Raw genomic sequence first — 16,451 nt, 5'->3', positions numbered from 1 at the left:
GCTGCCGGGATTAGAACCGGCGCCCATTTGGGATCCCGGCGCGTTCAAGGCGAGGACTTTAGCCGCTAGGCCACGCCACCGGGCCCCAGAAGTGCTTCTTTTTCTCCCATTCTCTCTGTAAGTCTGCCTTTCAGTAAATAAATACATCTTAAAAAGCTAGTAATAGACCATGAAATAGAATACTATCCTGTATTGTCTGCTTTTACTCTATAAAAAGGAGAATGATTCTGAATTCCATCCTAACATTTACAATTCTTTATTCAAATATACCATCTATAATAAGAGGACCTAAGTAGCTTTAGATAGCTAAGTGATGGTTACTTTCATGTTAATACTGTTTAAGATTTTTTTAAAAAAGATATGTTTATTTGGACTTGGGAAAATTCACGATGGACACACATTATGATTCAAGAGAGGACAGAGGGGAGGGGAGGGAATTTGGGGAGGGTGAAGGGAGCCCACCGCCAACTACATTGCATCAAAAAACAATAAAAATTATTTTAAATAAATAAATAAACCTTAACAATGAAAAAAATAGATATGTTTATTTTTATTTGAAAGGCACATTTAGAGAGGGAAGGAGAGAGAGCTTTCATTTGCTGGTTCACTCCCCAAATGGACATAATGGCTAGAGCTGGGCCAGTCTAAAGCCAGGAGCCTGTATCTTCTGGGTCTCCTGTGGGGGTGCAAGGGCCCAAGTCCTTGGCCTACCCTCTGCTTCTTTCCAAGGCCATTAGCTGGGAGCTAGTCAGAAGTGGAGCAGCCAGGTCCTGAACTGGCACCCAGATGGGATGCTAGCACTGCAGGCGGAGGATTAACTTGCTAATGCCGCAACACAGGGCCCTAAAATGAAGTGTAATGACTGTAGGGAATCAAGTTATGTTGATACATGAAGTATGTCAAATTTCTCAAGCTTTAACTGAAAATGCTGTCATGAAAAAAAATGTGGTTATTCCGTGAATCAAATTTATGTACCTTAAATCTTTCTCTGAGTGGTAGAACCATAGAAAACAAAACTGTCATTTGTATTTTTGGTCCGTTGGACCTGTATTTCATAGATGTTTTCACTGAGAAAACATCAAGAAGGAAAGAGGCAGCAAAGGCCTATGAAACTGGACTGTTCTTGTGATAACTAAGGAAACAGCCTGCTTGCCTGCTAACTAGTGGTAGTCAACACATCTCCAAATTGGAACTTTTCTTTTTCAGGTGTTGTTATAGCTCGGTCTCTGTCTCCCTCTCTTTGGGATCTGTCTAGCTGCCTTCCCTTGTGGGGTATGTGCACGCCCTTGTTTTGATTTGTAGCGGGTTGGGCTCTGAGCTTGGGGGGTGGAGGGTGGGGAGTGGGGGGCACAGCGAGGGGGCAGCGAGCGCTCTGCTTGCAGCTCCCTGGGCTAATCCTGCAGCCGCATTCTGGGGTTGGAGCGTGGCGCCCAGCACAAGAGCGTGGCAACAGCTGACTGCTGACTCAGAAGGGGGAAGCGAGCCACCCACGAATCTCATCGCAGCTCGCTGCTGCATCCCCATCCCATAATCCCTTGCTTGGTTTGCTGCAGTCTTTTCAACAGACGCTGAGTGAGAAAAAGATGTCCTGTGAGATTAAGATCGATCTATGTGACTACCGAAGGGGGTCTCCCACTTGTTAATGACCCAGAAACATTCCTGCCGACTTTCCTGAACCTTCTCTTGTTTCCTCCATTTTTTTTTTCCCTTCTTCCTCTGTTCTGTTCTTGAGCTGGCACATGACTACTTAGAGCAGAAGATATGCTGGGCTTCTGATGATGGCTGCATTGCATGGTAGGGAATTTTAACCAGTCTGTTTGCATGGTGCTTCCAAACTTGGCTAGCAGAAATGAGTGTTGTTCTTTGGGATTGCCGCGGGGCTGCAGCGACAGGCTTGGGAGGATTTCAATCTTTGCCTGGTTGTTGGTGGGATGTTTTGTCTGCAGAAATGGGTAGGTCTGGTTGCTTAGTATGATGTCAGATGGGGGACTGGACTCTCTGCTTTTTGGGGTTCTGTCCCCCTTCTTCCCCTTTCTGGTGGTGCTGCTGTATGCTCTGTATCTGCAAGATAAAAGAAGACTCACTCTTTGCCTAAACAAAGGCATCGGGATTTAACAAGATGGGAGAGAAAAGTCATGGTAAGATTTTTCTTATCAAGTTCTAATATGATCTCACCAGATCCTTTTATTACCAGTCTTTCTTTTCCTTGTGCATCTTGGCCTGTTTTAAATAGTAGCATAATCTCTGCTGTTGGGCGTAAAGATGAGGAAGAAATATTTCATTTGCAGGATTCTGCCTGGCCATCCCGAGGTGGAGGCGATCCGACCCTTCCCCCACCCTCTGTTAGAGCACCCTAGGGGTTGAGTTCCAGGGCTCTCAGTTACCATTGGAAACCCGTTCATTCATAATGCATGATTCGACCCTCTGCATTCAGAATGCCAGGGAGGACCAGCAGGCAAAGATGCAGCCGATGATTCGCTCTTATTTTTCCCTGACAATTTCTCCTTGTCTTTGAAGAATAATCAGATCTGGGTGGAGCTCCATGTTGGCATTGCACAGAAGGGGAAAAAAAAAAAAAAGAAAAATCCTCAAGTTGGTCTTTGGGTTTGCTTCCAGAAACCTGGGGTATTCTTTCTGTGTCACAGCTTTTTCTGTAAGTCTGCCCCACCCTGTCTTTATTCCTTATTTGAGGAGATAGCAGAGCAAGTGGGAAGGCTGTTTGAAACTCAGTACTGAATGTTAATAAATGCATTTCTGAACCCAAAGAGGAAGTATTTTTGCCTTCAGAAAAGATGGTTTCTGGTGTCATAGTTTTAGAACAGAGATGAGACATTTTAAAATGTCCAGTTTATTGCTTTGGTGTACACCATGTGATGGCAGTTCCACTCCTCATGAATAAGCTGTTGGAGCTCAAGAAAAATGTGCAATATGTAAGGAGAGTTGTTTATCCACTCAGGTTATTCAATTGATTTCTCAAGTGTTAGGACTCGGTTCTGCCTAAGTGAGCCTATTTTCTGGTGGACAGTGCTGCTTGTAACCCACTGTCGTGTTAAATAATGCACGGGCCTCCCGGCGAGCCAGGCAGCACACAATGGGAAGTTTCATGTGTGCTGTGATGTGAGAAAACAGCTTTCTGTTGCAGACAGCAGCCACAGCCCTTCCCAAATCTCTGAGTGTTTCTTTCCAGTATTCTCCTAGAAAGACAAGAGTGAGTTGCCTGGGAAAGGTTAAACCACAGCTGAATGTGAAAGTACGCTCTGATGCAAGGTAGAAGAATGCAGCATACTTACCCCACAGATTTGCAAAGAGGAGCATGAAAACCACCCGTGTTTTGCACCACAGTGAATCGGGTCATCCTGAGGTGACTTCAGATGCTAAAACTCACAGGATAACAGAAGATCAGTGGATTTTGTTGCTTGCAAAATAAAGTAGAAGCAGTCATACTTTGTCTTACGAAGAAATGAACATGTTCTTCATTTGGAATTGTAAGGCATTGATTTCTTCTAATTTATGATTAGTTAAGTATGTAGTAGCGATTTCTAAGAGTGTCACTAAGTTTAAGAACCTCCTTGAGCTTTTCATTCTGTCTCTCCTATAAAAACTAACCCTGCAAAGGCTGCCCTGATCAATGTTACTGAAATCCGTGGAAGGGACAGACTTTCAAACTGTAAACAATTTACTGCCAAGTTATTTGCCATCATAGTTTTGTCTTCCAAAAATAATGTGACAGGTGCTTCTAAATTCTGATTGAATCATTCTACACACACCTGCGATTGGCTTATTTTTTGCTAATGTATAATGTCGTTCGTGCCCCTCCCTGACTTACATCAGGATTTTAGTGTTGGGGTAGAATTTGCTCCGTACTGGGGTAGGTTATCAGGGTTCTTTGAATGTTTTTATTGTGTGGGTTGTCTGGTTTTACCTAGCAGGGTTACTCGCCAAGTTAGCACTTTTGGTCAGAGAGTGGGAAATGAGTTGGTATCCAGCGGCATCTCTGTGTTGCTGGATTTTGTTTGCTCGTCTTTCCCGTTTCACTTTACCCTCTTCTGCCCTCAGATTCTCCACTAATGCTTGGTGTTATTTGTCAACAACATAATTCAAGAGTGCCTCCAACTCAACTGGAGCAAAAACGAGTTTACTGTAAAACATAGGCTTGTGTCTTGTGAAATTAGTTGCTCTTTCATCTTCTTGCCAGCCTCTCCCAAATCCCAGAATTGGTTCCTCATATTTGTGGCCCTAGCTGCTCTCTGCCCATAATGTTTGTTCTCTGTGTGTCGTCCCCAGGAGAGGCAGGGAGAGGACTTAGCAACTGATGCGGGTGTGGGAGGAGACCTCATTTTGATCACCCCAGAGCTCTGTAAGGTGAATGTCCATGAGCCTGAACACCTAACGCCATCACCCGGAAGCAGTCTTCTGAAACTTAGGCAGAGCTTAAGGACTGACTGCAGAAGGACTTTTATAAAGCAGGCAATGACCAGTAATGATCTAACTATCCTAAGGAAAGAGGTAGGGGAAAGAGCCACACTTATCATAAAGACAAGTTGGAGGTGCAGCTTAAAAATTAACTTCCACGTGGTGAAAACTCACACACCTAGGGAAGCTTTCTACTGTGGCCCCTGGAAATGAGATAACTGTGCAGAGTTTGGGCACACCCTTGTCTGGAGCCAGAAGCTGAAGTGGATGACTTCTGAGCCCCTCCACACTTGCCTATATAGACGCACAAACATGCACACACCAACAGGAGAGAGAATGCATCCAGGCTTCCAGTTTACCAAAGGGCCCATCTGGGATGGAGGCTTGATTAACTAGAAATGGGTCACCCTGTTTTCATTTCACAGAAAATTGTCCTCTTTTCATTCTTCTAGTTGAGTCCTTAGTAACAATGCAAGTTCAATTGCAGATGAATAATAGGCTCATAACTTTAAATCGTTGAGAGCACCTTGATGCTCGCGTTAAATTTTAACCTGTGTTTGTGTGCCAGATGCTGCCTACTCTGGCAGGTGACAGCAGTGTATCACGTGTTGTCCATAATCCTCATGGTTTCTGTTATAAATGTGCCAGCTTTGTATCTGCTTGGGAAGTTGATTTTTTTTAGATATACTTATTTTTATACAAAGGCAGACTTACAGAGAGAAGAAGACAGAGAGGGAAGCTCTTCCATCTGCTGATTCACTCCCCAAATGCCTGCAACAGCTGGAGCTGAGCTGAGCTGAGCTGAAGCCAGGAGCCAGTTTTTTCTTCTGGATCTCCTATATGGATGCAGGGGTCCAAGACTATGGACCATTCTCTGCTGCTTTCCCAGGCTATGAGCAGAGAGTTGGAAGGGAAGTGGAGCAGCTGAGACATGAATGGACACAAACATGGGTTGCTGGTGCTTGCAGGTAGAGGATTAACCAATTGAGCCATTGCACCAGCCCTGGGATGCTTATTTTGCAGGACTGCATCATTTTTGTTGTTCAAAGAACAACAAAAAAAAATGTTAAGCATGTTAATCTTTTGAGATTTATTTATTTATTTATTGTAAGGCAGAGTTACAAACAGAGCGATCTTTGATCTTCTAGTTAGCTCCCCATCCAGCCACAATGGCTCAGACTGGACCATGCCAAAGCCAGGAGTCTGAAACTCCGTGCAGATCTCCCACGTGGGTGACAGGGTTCTTCAGCACTTGGGCTGTCTCCAGCTGTTTTCCCTGGAACATGAGCAGGGAGCTGGATCAGAAGTGAAACAGGTGGGACTTGAACTGATGCTCATATAGAGCTCTGACAATGCAGCCAGTAGTTCAGTCCGCTGGGCCATAATGCTGGTCACAAGCAAACAAATTTATGAACTCAAGTGGCAGAAAGAAAAGCAGCAACCACAGAATGCCATGAACCACAGTGAAAATGGAGTTGAGTAACCCTTAGGATGACGTATAATCAAGGAGGCTGACCGTTGCCCACAAATCACATCTTAAATTCTCATTTTTAAGAAATCTTGATGCCTGGTTCCAGACCATGTTCCCTAAATCTTCCAGGCAAATTTTGGCCAACCCCAGAGCAGTTTCACTGTGGCTGTTCTGTTCCCTCTCACTTCTCACTCTACCTCACTCCAGTGTGGGTAGCAGTTTGGGGAGTTGTCTGATCTAAATGGTATAATTTGGGGTGAGAACTAGCATCTAAATCTCCAAATTGTGGACACAGGCATTTTTCTCTCATTTCATCTCCTCCTCTCGAGTTCCCTCCCATATGATTTCCACTAAGTGGTAGGCCACTGGAGACAGGGGCCAGGAAAGACACCCGGAGATGCTGGGAGGGAGGAGCGCGAGTTCCCTGCGCCCAAGGATTTGCCATATGATTGCTGCATTGTTTGTTCCGAACAAGCTGGATCTGTTGGCAAGTCCCCATTAATAGGGAATTTGCGTGCCAACTTGTCAGACTCTGATTGCCACACACGTGTGCTCTCACTGGTTCCCAGTTTCTTTCCCTGCACTTGGAACATGTTGAAATTTGTCGTTGATATTGACTCTTCTGAGTGCCGTATGTTGTTCATGTTTAGACTCTCACATGCGAGGCGGGTAACGTGTGACGTCAACCGAGAACATTCCCAACAGCCGGTATTCTACATCACAAAATTCAGCAGTGAGATTCTCTCCTGCCACTGGGCCCAGATCTACTTCCATGCTATAGATTCCTTTAAAAATAAATAAATAAAACAAACAATGCTCATCATGTGCCATGCCCAGTGCTAGGTGCTGGTACCTCTGTGATGAGTTATCAGACAAAACCCCTGGCCTCATGAACCTTCTATTGTAGCTATGGGGTATGGCAGGAGTGGAAAGATAACATGCAAAATAAATGATGTAATCCCCACATTTCATTGGGTGTCTTTGTTTAGCCTGATATAACCTGATTGGATGGCCTAACCAAAAGACTTGTGTTGTCTCACAGCTTGGAAAGCTGCAAGACAGAGGGCAAGAAGCCAGGGTTGGGGGGCGCTGGTGAGGGGCGTTGCCCCGGTTTATAGATTAGGGGCTTTTTTTCTGGATGTAACCTCCATTGCAAGGAGCTGAGAATCTGAGGGGCCCGTGAATATGGGTGTGTAGTAGAAGGTGGCCAATGACTGCTTTGGAGGAAAACACAGCAAAGGCAGGAGGGAAAGGAGGGGAGAGATGTGTTTCCAACAGAAAGGTGGGGCTAGGATGGTGGTGCCGAATGGAACTGGAGAAGGGGAGCAGATACCCACAGGCAGGTTCTGCTGTTTGTGTCCTGTCCCTCAAAGAACCTCAGCTTGACCCCGCCACCACACCCCACCCACCCATACCCACACTATGAACTCTCTCACAGCTGAGTTAATGTCAACATCCAATTCGTGCCGACTGTTGAAGTCTGAAAAATGGCTCTTTCTTCCTTTGCTTCTGTCACTTCCTTTTTTCCTTTCTGTTTCCGGATACCTTTGATGTGATCTCCTGCAGCCAGAAGCGTTCCAGTTTCTCCCCCCACCCTGCCAGACAAAGCCCCTGTCCCCTCCCTGCTCCCCGACCCGGGCCAAGTATGTTTCCATGTGAGCCCCTCCAGAAACTAGCTTTGCAAATCTCCAGCAGAAGAGCAAGGACGTATCCAATGTTGATGACCTGATGCACTGATTTCCACTGGCAATGTGGGTGAGCAGGGTCTCTGACAGCCCAAACAGCGTGCTGGGGAGAGGAGGCCATCCTCCCCCACCCAACCCTCTGCTCTGCCTTCCAATCCCAGATAGGCTTTGATTGAGTCTCCCTGTCCAGGAGAGCTGACACCTCTGCCCCGCCCTCTGTGGCAAGGTGATTGGATGTTTTCTGCATATTCCTTCAGCCTGATGGGCAGGCTTCCCCGTGCCTCACGCTTGCAGAGCACAGGTCCCCTTAGGAGCCATCAGATCGTCTTCCTGTTGGTTCCCAGTGATGTTCAGTAAATGATCACTGGGATCTTCAGGGGGATGGGGGTAGGTGGGGGCTGTAGGGATTAGAATGTTTTTGTGTTGATCCTGGAAGTTCTAAAAAATACACCCAGATGCCTTCAACAGGTCACTTGTGACCGATTTGTGATATTGTCATGATTTTCAATTAGTGTTGATGAATAAAGATCATTAGTTTACCAAGTAAGTGAAGCATACTAATACTTGTTCTCACGCAGTGTAACTATCATAACATCAAAATGGAATGTTTTTATTTTCATCGTTAAAGCATTGAAAATGTCACCTTATGGAGCTGGTGCATTGGCACAGCAAGCAAATCCTTTGCCCTGTAGCACTGGCATCCCATATGGACACCGGTTCTAGTCCCAGCTGCTCCACTTCCCATCCAGTTCCCTTCTTGCCATCTGGGAAAGCAGTGGAAGATAGCCCAGGTTCTTGGGACCCTGCACCCATGTGGGAGACCCAGAAGAGGCTCCTGGCTCCTGGCTTCAGATCGGCTCAGCTCCAGCCGTTGCCACCATTTGGAAAATGAACCAGGTGATGGAAGAGCTTCTCTCTGTAAAATCTGCCTTTCCAATAAAAATGAATAAATCTTTAAAAAAAAAAAGTCACCTTAAGAAATTTCATTTAGTCAACCTATATGAAGAATGTTCAAAATATTCTTGGAAAGGCAGATTGTGAAAATAGGATGTGGACTTTTTAAAAATATCAAGTTTGCCTTTTAACTTTCATTCATCTAGTTATTGAATTTTATTTGAAAAGCAGAGGGACAGAGAAGGACTTTCTATCCTCCTGGTTCACTCCGAAATGCCAGCAGCAGCCATGATGGAGCCAGGCCAGAGCCAGACACAGGGTGCTCCATGTGAGGATAGCAGGGATCCAGGTCTTTATAGCATCACCTGCTGCTTGCCACAGGAGGCTGGATTCAGAAGCAGAATTCAAACTCCCACCCAGGCCCTATGACCTGAGGCGTGGATGTCCAAAGGTTGCCCGGACACCTGTCCCTGTTTAGTTCCCTTTTATATTTAAAACAGAGGGTTTGTTTTGTTTTGTTTTGTTTTGTTTTGATGATCTTTACATAGTTGATTAGGGATCAAAAGGTCAAGGGCTAGAGGAAAGTGGGTAAAACCATTGTTTCCACATTCTCTTTTTTCCTTCCAAACAGAGGGGTGTGTGTGTGTGTGCCTCAAATAAACAGATTCTAAAGTTAATAAAAAGAACAAAATGATATTTTTTTATTTGATTATTTCATACCTAGCACGGCTCTGATTATTTCAAAGAATAATGTGAAAAATTTGAAAAGCTAGTCAAAATAGAATTCTTTTTAGCTGGTTTTCACTGAAAAGGAAAAATGGGGAAGACTTCACAAATTTGCTTGCCATCTTTGTACAGAGGTTAGGTCAGTTTTTTCTGCTCATTGAGTGTTTAGAGATTATTTCATATTTAATTGAAAGGCAGAATTATAGAGAGAGAAAAGGAGAGCCAAAGAGAGTCCAGGTTTGGGGGAGAGAGAATCATTCCATCCGCTGGTTCACTCCCCAAATGGCACAATGGCCAGAGCTGAGCCTATCCAAAGCCAGGAGCTAGGAGCTTTTTCTAGATCTCCCACATGGTTGCTGGGGTCCAAGGTTTTGAGTCCTCTGTTCCTTCCGAGGCCATTAGCAAGGAGCTGGACTGGAAGTGGAGCAGCTGGGATTCAAACCAGTGCCCATGTGGGATGCCATGCTGCAGGCAGAGGATTAGCATGCTGCACCATGGCGCCAATCCTGATCTTTCAAATTTTGCTGCTGTTGAAGTGAATACTCTCATTTTTAGAAGTCTCACATGGGAACCCATCGCCCAGCAAAGTGTTAAGCTTATTTAAGAACAAGTAGCCTTGATTAGGGGGCAAAAAAGAGAATGTGAAATTGAAACTTTCTGACTTAACTGAATTTGCTGGACGACCTTGGGCTAGTCATCAAATTGACACCAGCTTTGGTCTCCTTATCGCTGAGACAGGCAAGTCCACCCTTCCCTCCTGTGATTTTGTAAGGATATGGCTGAAAGAACAGGTAGTGCCCAATTGAGGAGTATCGTTCTTTACACTGGCTTTTTGCAGGCGTGATCTGAATAGCCCCATAGATGATGATGGCTAATTAGACCATTTATACCCACATTCTTTATGCAGTGAGCTCTGTCCTAATGTGACACTCTTGTATTAAAATGATTTCTAACTTTATACCCATTTATTATTAGGCATGCATTTTAAAGATTTATTTTTATTTTTATTTATGTTTATTGGAAAGTCAGACACACAGAGAAGAGATAGAGAGGAAGATCTTCCATCCATTGATTTACTCCCCAAGCAGCTACAATGGCCGGAGTTGTGCCGATCCAAAGCCAGGAGCCCAGAGCCTCTTCTGGGTCTCCCACGCGGGTGCAGGGTCCCAAGGCTTTGGGCCATTCTTGACTGCTTTCCCAGGCCACAAGCAGGGAGCTGGATGGGAAGCGGGGCCACCAGGATTAGAACTGGCGCCTATATGGGATCCCTGCTTGTTCAAGGCGAGGACATTAGCCACCAGGCCACGCTGCTCGGCCCTTAGGCATGGATTTTAATGAATTTAACTAGAGAGTTAAGAGTTGGAAACAGGGGTATCCTGTGTGTGACTGTACTCAAAGATGAATAAATATTTTTCTTAATAAAAATTGAAATCGTTTTTTAAAATATGGTGATTTGGTGGAGAGTATAAAAGTTGAAGTGTCTTTTTTTAACTTGGTGATTTAGTGTGTCATTAACATTTTGAGAAGAATGTTTCCTTTAAAAACATAGAGTTGATGAGTCTTAAAATGTGGTATGTTTCTAGGTTTCAAACATGGGTCCCAGGCCAAGTTCAAGTGCCCAAGCTTCCATACAGCAGCTTACCTAAAGCACAAGGGCCAAGTCTGGAGATGACCTAGGGAATGGAAGACCATGGCTTTTAGAGACATGCACCTCTTGACTGAGACACTTTTTTTTTCTTAATCCAAAGAATGGAAATAGAAATGTTATCACCTTCCATGGTCATGTTGAAGATTAGTTTTGGAGGTAGGATTGCCTAGAGTATGGACCTGGCATAGTCGTACGGTGGATTAAGTGGCTGTCCCAAAGGAGTACTGGTTTGAGTCCCAGCTGCTCCCCTTCTGACCTAGCCCTCTGCTAACATGTCCAGATAAGCAGCAGAAAACGGCCCAAGTGCTTGTGCGCCTGCCCACTGTGGGCCAAGGGGATGGAGTAGTAGATCTTTGAGCTTTGCACTGGCCCAACCCCAGGTGTTGTGGCCATCTGGGGAATGAAATAGTGGATAGAAGATCTCCTTCCCCCAAAGCTTCTTCCTTCACATTGTCTTTCAAATGAATCTGTAATTTCTCTCCTTTTTTTTTTTTTCCTTTTTTCTGTTTTTTGTTTTTTAGACGAGTTAAGTATACCATTGGGAGAGCTTACCTTAACCAAACATTCAGAAAGTTGAGAAGTGAATTTTAGCTCATCCCTGGTTTTCCTCTTTAGAGTTGAAGACAGACATTTTTTCTGTAAATGGAGCAGTGGTTTTAAAATTTATTTTTATTTGGAAAGCTGATTTTTATATAGAGAAGATGAGACAGAGAAAGTGAATCTTCTATCCACTGATTCACTCCCCAAATGGCCTGGTCCAAAGCCAGAAGTTTCACCTGGAACTTGGGCCATCTTCCGCTGCTTTCCCTGGCCATTATTAGGGAGCTGGATTGGAAGCGGAGCAATTGGGACTCAGACTGGTGCCCGCATGCCAGCACTGCAGGCAGAGGTTTAGCATCCTGTGCCACGGTGCCAAGCCTTAGAGAAGTGTTTTTTAAAATAACAAAAATAACTTTTAAAAGTTCATTTGAAACGGCAAGGAAGTAGAGACAAGGCAGACAGAGATAACCCTTCCACTGATTCGCTCTGCCTGTGGCTGTGACACATTGGGGCTGGGGCTGGACCACGCGGAAGCCAAGAGCCAGGAAGTCCATGCAGCTCTCCCGTGTGAGTGAGAGGGAGCTAATGCCTTGGGCCATCACCATGGCCTCTCAGGGTGTGCACTGCCAGGAAGCTGGACTGAGAGTGGAGCTGGGCCTTGAACCCAGGCATTTGCATGTGGGGACATGAGAGCACTGTCTCCTTACTGAGCCAAGTGCCCCAGAGCCTCATTTGATCTTCCAACTTTCCCCTCCTTTATCTCTTTGCTTCCTTCTCTGTTGTCCACTTCTTGTTTTCTTTTTCTGAAATGGACCCTAACATTTTAAAGCTTCCTCTGCATTAGTTTACTTCATCTAGTCCCTTAAATGCCCCTCTGCACATCCCAGTGGACGATTTCAGGGCTGGCCCTCTAGGTTTCGTGTCTCATCCATGACTGATACAATTTAGACTTACATCGGCAAACTCTGCTGAAAGCTCGCCGAACCACACAGGAAGCTTTTAAGTACAAATTCCAATTGTCACCATCCTACATATTGTAGAGAAAGGAATGCTTTTCCTTGATCTTATGTACCTGGAACCTGTGAATTACAAATGACAAAAGAAAAATTAACTGGAGAAAAGAACAGGACAATTTTGTTGGCCTTAATCTTCATTATACAGTACAGAAACTTGATCGAAAAGGAATGACAATTGTAGAACCTGGACTCCGAGGGGCATCAGGTTGTGGGCAGATGAGCAGGAGGTGTGTGGTGGACACACTTTGTTCAGCAAGGTTGGCGTCAGACTCATGCTTGTGTTCTGCATTGATTACCAGAAAGAGGGCCATCTGTGCAAGCGGAAGTTTCCTTTACAAAATGGACATTTATGCCCTACTTTTAAGTAGATAGAGGAGGGCAGAGAGCTGCCCTTGTGTCTGCTATGTCTCAGTAGCCTTCTGTTCAAAGTAAGCTTTATGCCTAAGTGGCTTGGTATAATCTGATGTCTTCAAGTATGACAATTGGGAAGACACTGAATTTAATAAGACTGTAAAAGGCAAACATGGGGCCCGGCGGCGTGGCCTAGCGGTTAAAGTCCTCGCCTTGAACACCCCGGGATCCCATATGGTGCCAGCTCTAATCCTGGTGAGCCCGCTTCCCATCCAGCTCCCTGCTTGTGGCCTGGGAAAGCAGTCGAGCAAGGCCCAAAGCCTTGGGATCCTGCACCGGTATGGGAGACCTGGAAGAAGTTCCTGGCTCCTGGCTTTGGATTGACACAGCACCGACCGTTGTGGTCACTTGGGGAGTGAAGCATCGGACCGAAGATCTTCCTCCCTGTCTCTCCTTCTTTTTGTATATCTGACTTTGCAATTAAAAATAAAGAAATAAACAAATCTTTAAAAATAAGGCCAACATGGAATAAAATGTAGTCATAACTGGAGGCATAAACATCTAAGTATTCCTTTGACCATCACTGTACACCTCTGTATAAAACATATCCTCCAGCCTCCTCCTCCTCCTCTTTCATTTACATCTTTCTATTTGAAAGGCAGAGAGACACTTGGAGAGAGATCTGCCATCCACATATTCAGTCTCCATACACCCACAGCAGCTGGATCTGAGTCAGTCTAAAGTCAGGAGGTCAGCACTCAATCTCATCTCCATTTGGGTAGCAGGAGCCCGAGGACTTGAGCAACCACTTGCTGTACATGAGCCAGAAACTGTCACTGAAGCAGAGTAGGACTTGATCAAACACTTGGTTATCGGAAGTAGGTGTCCCAAGAGGTGACTTAGCTGCTGTGCCAAACACCAGTCTCCAGAACAGCCTCTTCTTTGTTTTATTTACATGGGACTCATGTGTGTAAATTGAGTGACAAGTAGTTCACTGTCTTCCTTGTATCACAGTGAGGATTGGCTGTGGTCACGTGGAAACCAGTGATATTGACAACAACAGCACCAGTGATTTTCACGTACAGATTATCATATATTCCCTACCCCCCTTTTTTTTCTATCTGACAGCAGCGACGTGCAGGGTCAAGGACAGCCGGCCGCCCATGTCAGTGGTCTAGGATGGCCAGTGAAGGCACCAGCATCCCAAGTCCTGTCGTGCGCCAGATTGACAAGCAGTTTCTGATTTGTAGTATATGCCTGGAACGGTACAAGAATCCCAAGGTTCTCCCCTGCCTGCACACTTTCTGTGAAAGGTAAGCTTCCTTTCTGGAAGAGGGAAGAGGTAAAATGCTAAGGAGGGGATTGCACGCAGCGACCTCCGACGGCTGATCCTAGGCTCGTCCCAATGGGACACCGTGCATTTGTTATGCTTCTCGAATGGACACCTAGAGGCACGACCAAGTGCCAGTTGTTTCTGTCAAACAGTTACAAGGGCAAGTAGGCAATGCGATAGTTCCTGATTCATGTCTACCAGACTTTTCACGCAGAATCATTTTGTTTTACATTTCCTTTTATTTCTTGGGAACCCATTTTTGCCAACAGCAGCTCCCTCAAGGAGAGGGCCTTTGGTGGAGACCAAGGAAAAGCTGGCCATTTTCTTGCACGTAACACGGCGGAGTAAGCGCCTACATAGTATATAAGGAGACAGGACTTCCTTCCCAGGTACCTCAGACGTACAGGAGTGTCACGGTCGAACACCACCAGGATGTTTCAGATGAAGAAAAACACTATGTGTTTGTATAAGAAAACATATTTCTTTGTTTATCCTTGCTTTTAAAAATAGCTATCTTTTTAACAGATTTTCCTTATTTGAAAGGCAGAATTAACAGTGAGACAGACAGACACAGAGAGGTCTTCCGTCCACTGTGTACTCCCAAATGGCCGCAGCTGGGCCAGGCAGAAGCAGACGCCTAGAACTCAGTCTTGCTTCCCATGTAGGTGGCCTGGTACTCACCCATCTGCTGCTGCTTCCCCAGGTGTTTTAGCCGGGGGCTGGATCAGAAGCAGGGCACCTGGGGACAACTAGTGGCTTCACCTCCCAAGCCATAGTGCCAGACCCATATTTATCCTTCCATCAAAGACATTGTTTTCCAGAGAGGATGCTGATTAGTTATCAAAATATACTTGTATCCATCGTTTAACTCGCCATTTGAACAATTAGGCCTAAAAAATGTATTAGCAATTAGTTTGACTAAGTTGAGATATTGTTCTACTAAGGTTATATATCTTTCTTAAGAACAGATTTTATAGTTTCAAATATTTTTATATTACATTCTAAAGATTTAATGAATTTTCAGCTTTTTTTGGTGGTTTTTGTTTGAAAGGCAGATGGAACAGGCATCAGGTATCGCCCGTATACCAATTCCCTCTGCACATGCAAACAGCCAGGTTGAAGTTAGGAGCCAGAAACCCATTCCGGGTCTGCCAGATGAGCGACAGGGACGCAAGTACTTGAGCCATTCTCATACTTCCCAAGGTCTGCATTCATGGGAAGGTGGGGTTAGAAGCAGAGATGGGGCTTGAACTCCTGACACTTCTCTCTGGGCTGCAGACGTCCTGAGCAACATCTTAACTGTTGTGTTGAATGCCTGTGCCCTTTTCCATTGCTGTTTAATGCATGTAATTAAAATTCTTTCCTTCCTAGTATGGAGCTGGAGGCCAGTATTTCCAATGGTTTCACATCTATGCTGATTGTATTTACCTTCTGGTCATTCGCATGTTGGTTTACATTGGAGGTCTCAAAGCAAAGAATTAACTATATGTTCAGTCATGGTGATGAATGGAGCAAAAAGATTTGCCCCTGGCATTTGGGGTTTTTGCTTTGTTTTGAGTTGTGGGATTTTATGTGTGGGTAAATGTGTGTGGATATGGGATCTTTGTTTTTGATGGAATATAGGGCACCAGTATTTTTTACTGTGCTCATTTTATGTTTTGGCTTAAATACTTTATGATTCACATTTAAAAATAATCAGAGACTGATTTCCCCCCTCCCCTTACATAATAGGTGTAGCTAAGACCTGAATAACAGCTAACGGTGCATCTGTGTGTGGACACACTTAGTAAGATTGCTGGATTTGCAGCAGTAGGCACAGCATGGCGTGCAGAGTCGTGCATTGTGAGCCCAGCAGAGCTGCTGCAGTCCCCACTATCGAGTGTTCAGTCTGTTGTTTGGGCTGTTTCCCCCCAGGCTGACTGATGATGAGCAGTACTTCGGAGCTGCCCTGGGTCTGGCCCAGCTCCCTATGCAGTAGCTAGCGGCACGTATTTGCAAGACCCTATTAAACCAATCATAGGGTTGAAGCTGTTTGAGCCTCATGCACACTGGGATCATTTCCTTTTGAAGATGCTGGCAGCTTTCCTTACAATGGGGAATGTTTGGCTCTGGAGAGGTAGCACCTCACGTATTGTCTCCTCGTCAGGAGACCGAGCCCTGCCAGACATACACACTGGTTCACTGGCAAACACCTGCTCATTGTCACTGTCGAGACTGCTATGTCTTCTACAACACCATCATCCAGGCTTGAAAGGAGAGCAACAGATGCTGACCTCTTGGAGCTTACTGCCTAGCTGGGGAGCCAGCCACAAATCTCCCAATTACTCAGATCAATGTGGAATTAAACCAGGGACAAAGTGCTGCTCTCCCATAC

General features: G+C 45.1%; 1 protein-coding gene across 4 annotated transcripts in view; it reads left to right on the top strand.

The window, feature by feature from the left end:
• TRIM2 (tripartite motif containing 2) overlaps positions 1–16,451 on the top strand; it is a 183,484-nt gene that overhangs the window by 111,088 nt on the left and 55,945 nt on the right. For 3 of the 4 annotated variants that reach the window (XM_058666746.1, XM_058666744.1, XM_004598468.3), the window contains exon 2: positions 13,873–14,057. In XM_058666746.1, the coding sequence (XP_058522729.1) occupies positions 13,924–14,057 (134 nt within the window). In that variant the 5' untranslated portion in view covers positions 13,873–13,923. The remainder of the gene's footprint in view (positions 1–13,872; positions 14,058–16,451) is intronic. The other variant, XM_058666745.1, reaches the window with a different exon arrangement.

Source organism: Ochotona princeps, chromosome 7 (assembly GCF_030435755.1).
Source record: "Ochotona princeps isolate mOchPri1 chromosome 7, mOchPri1.hap1, whole genome shotgun sequence".
Lineage (NCBI taxonomy): Eukaryota > Metazoa > Chordata > Mammalia > Lagomorpha > Ochotonidae > Ochotona > Ochotona princeps.
The sequence above is the reverse complement of the archived record's forward strand: the minus strand, read 5'-3'. Positions and strand labels throughout refer to the sequence as shown.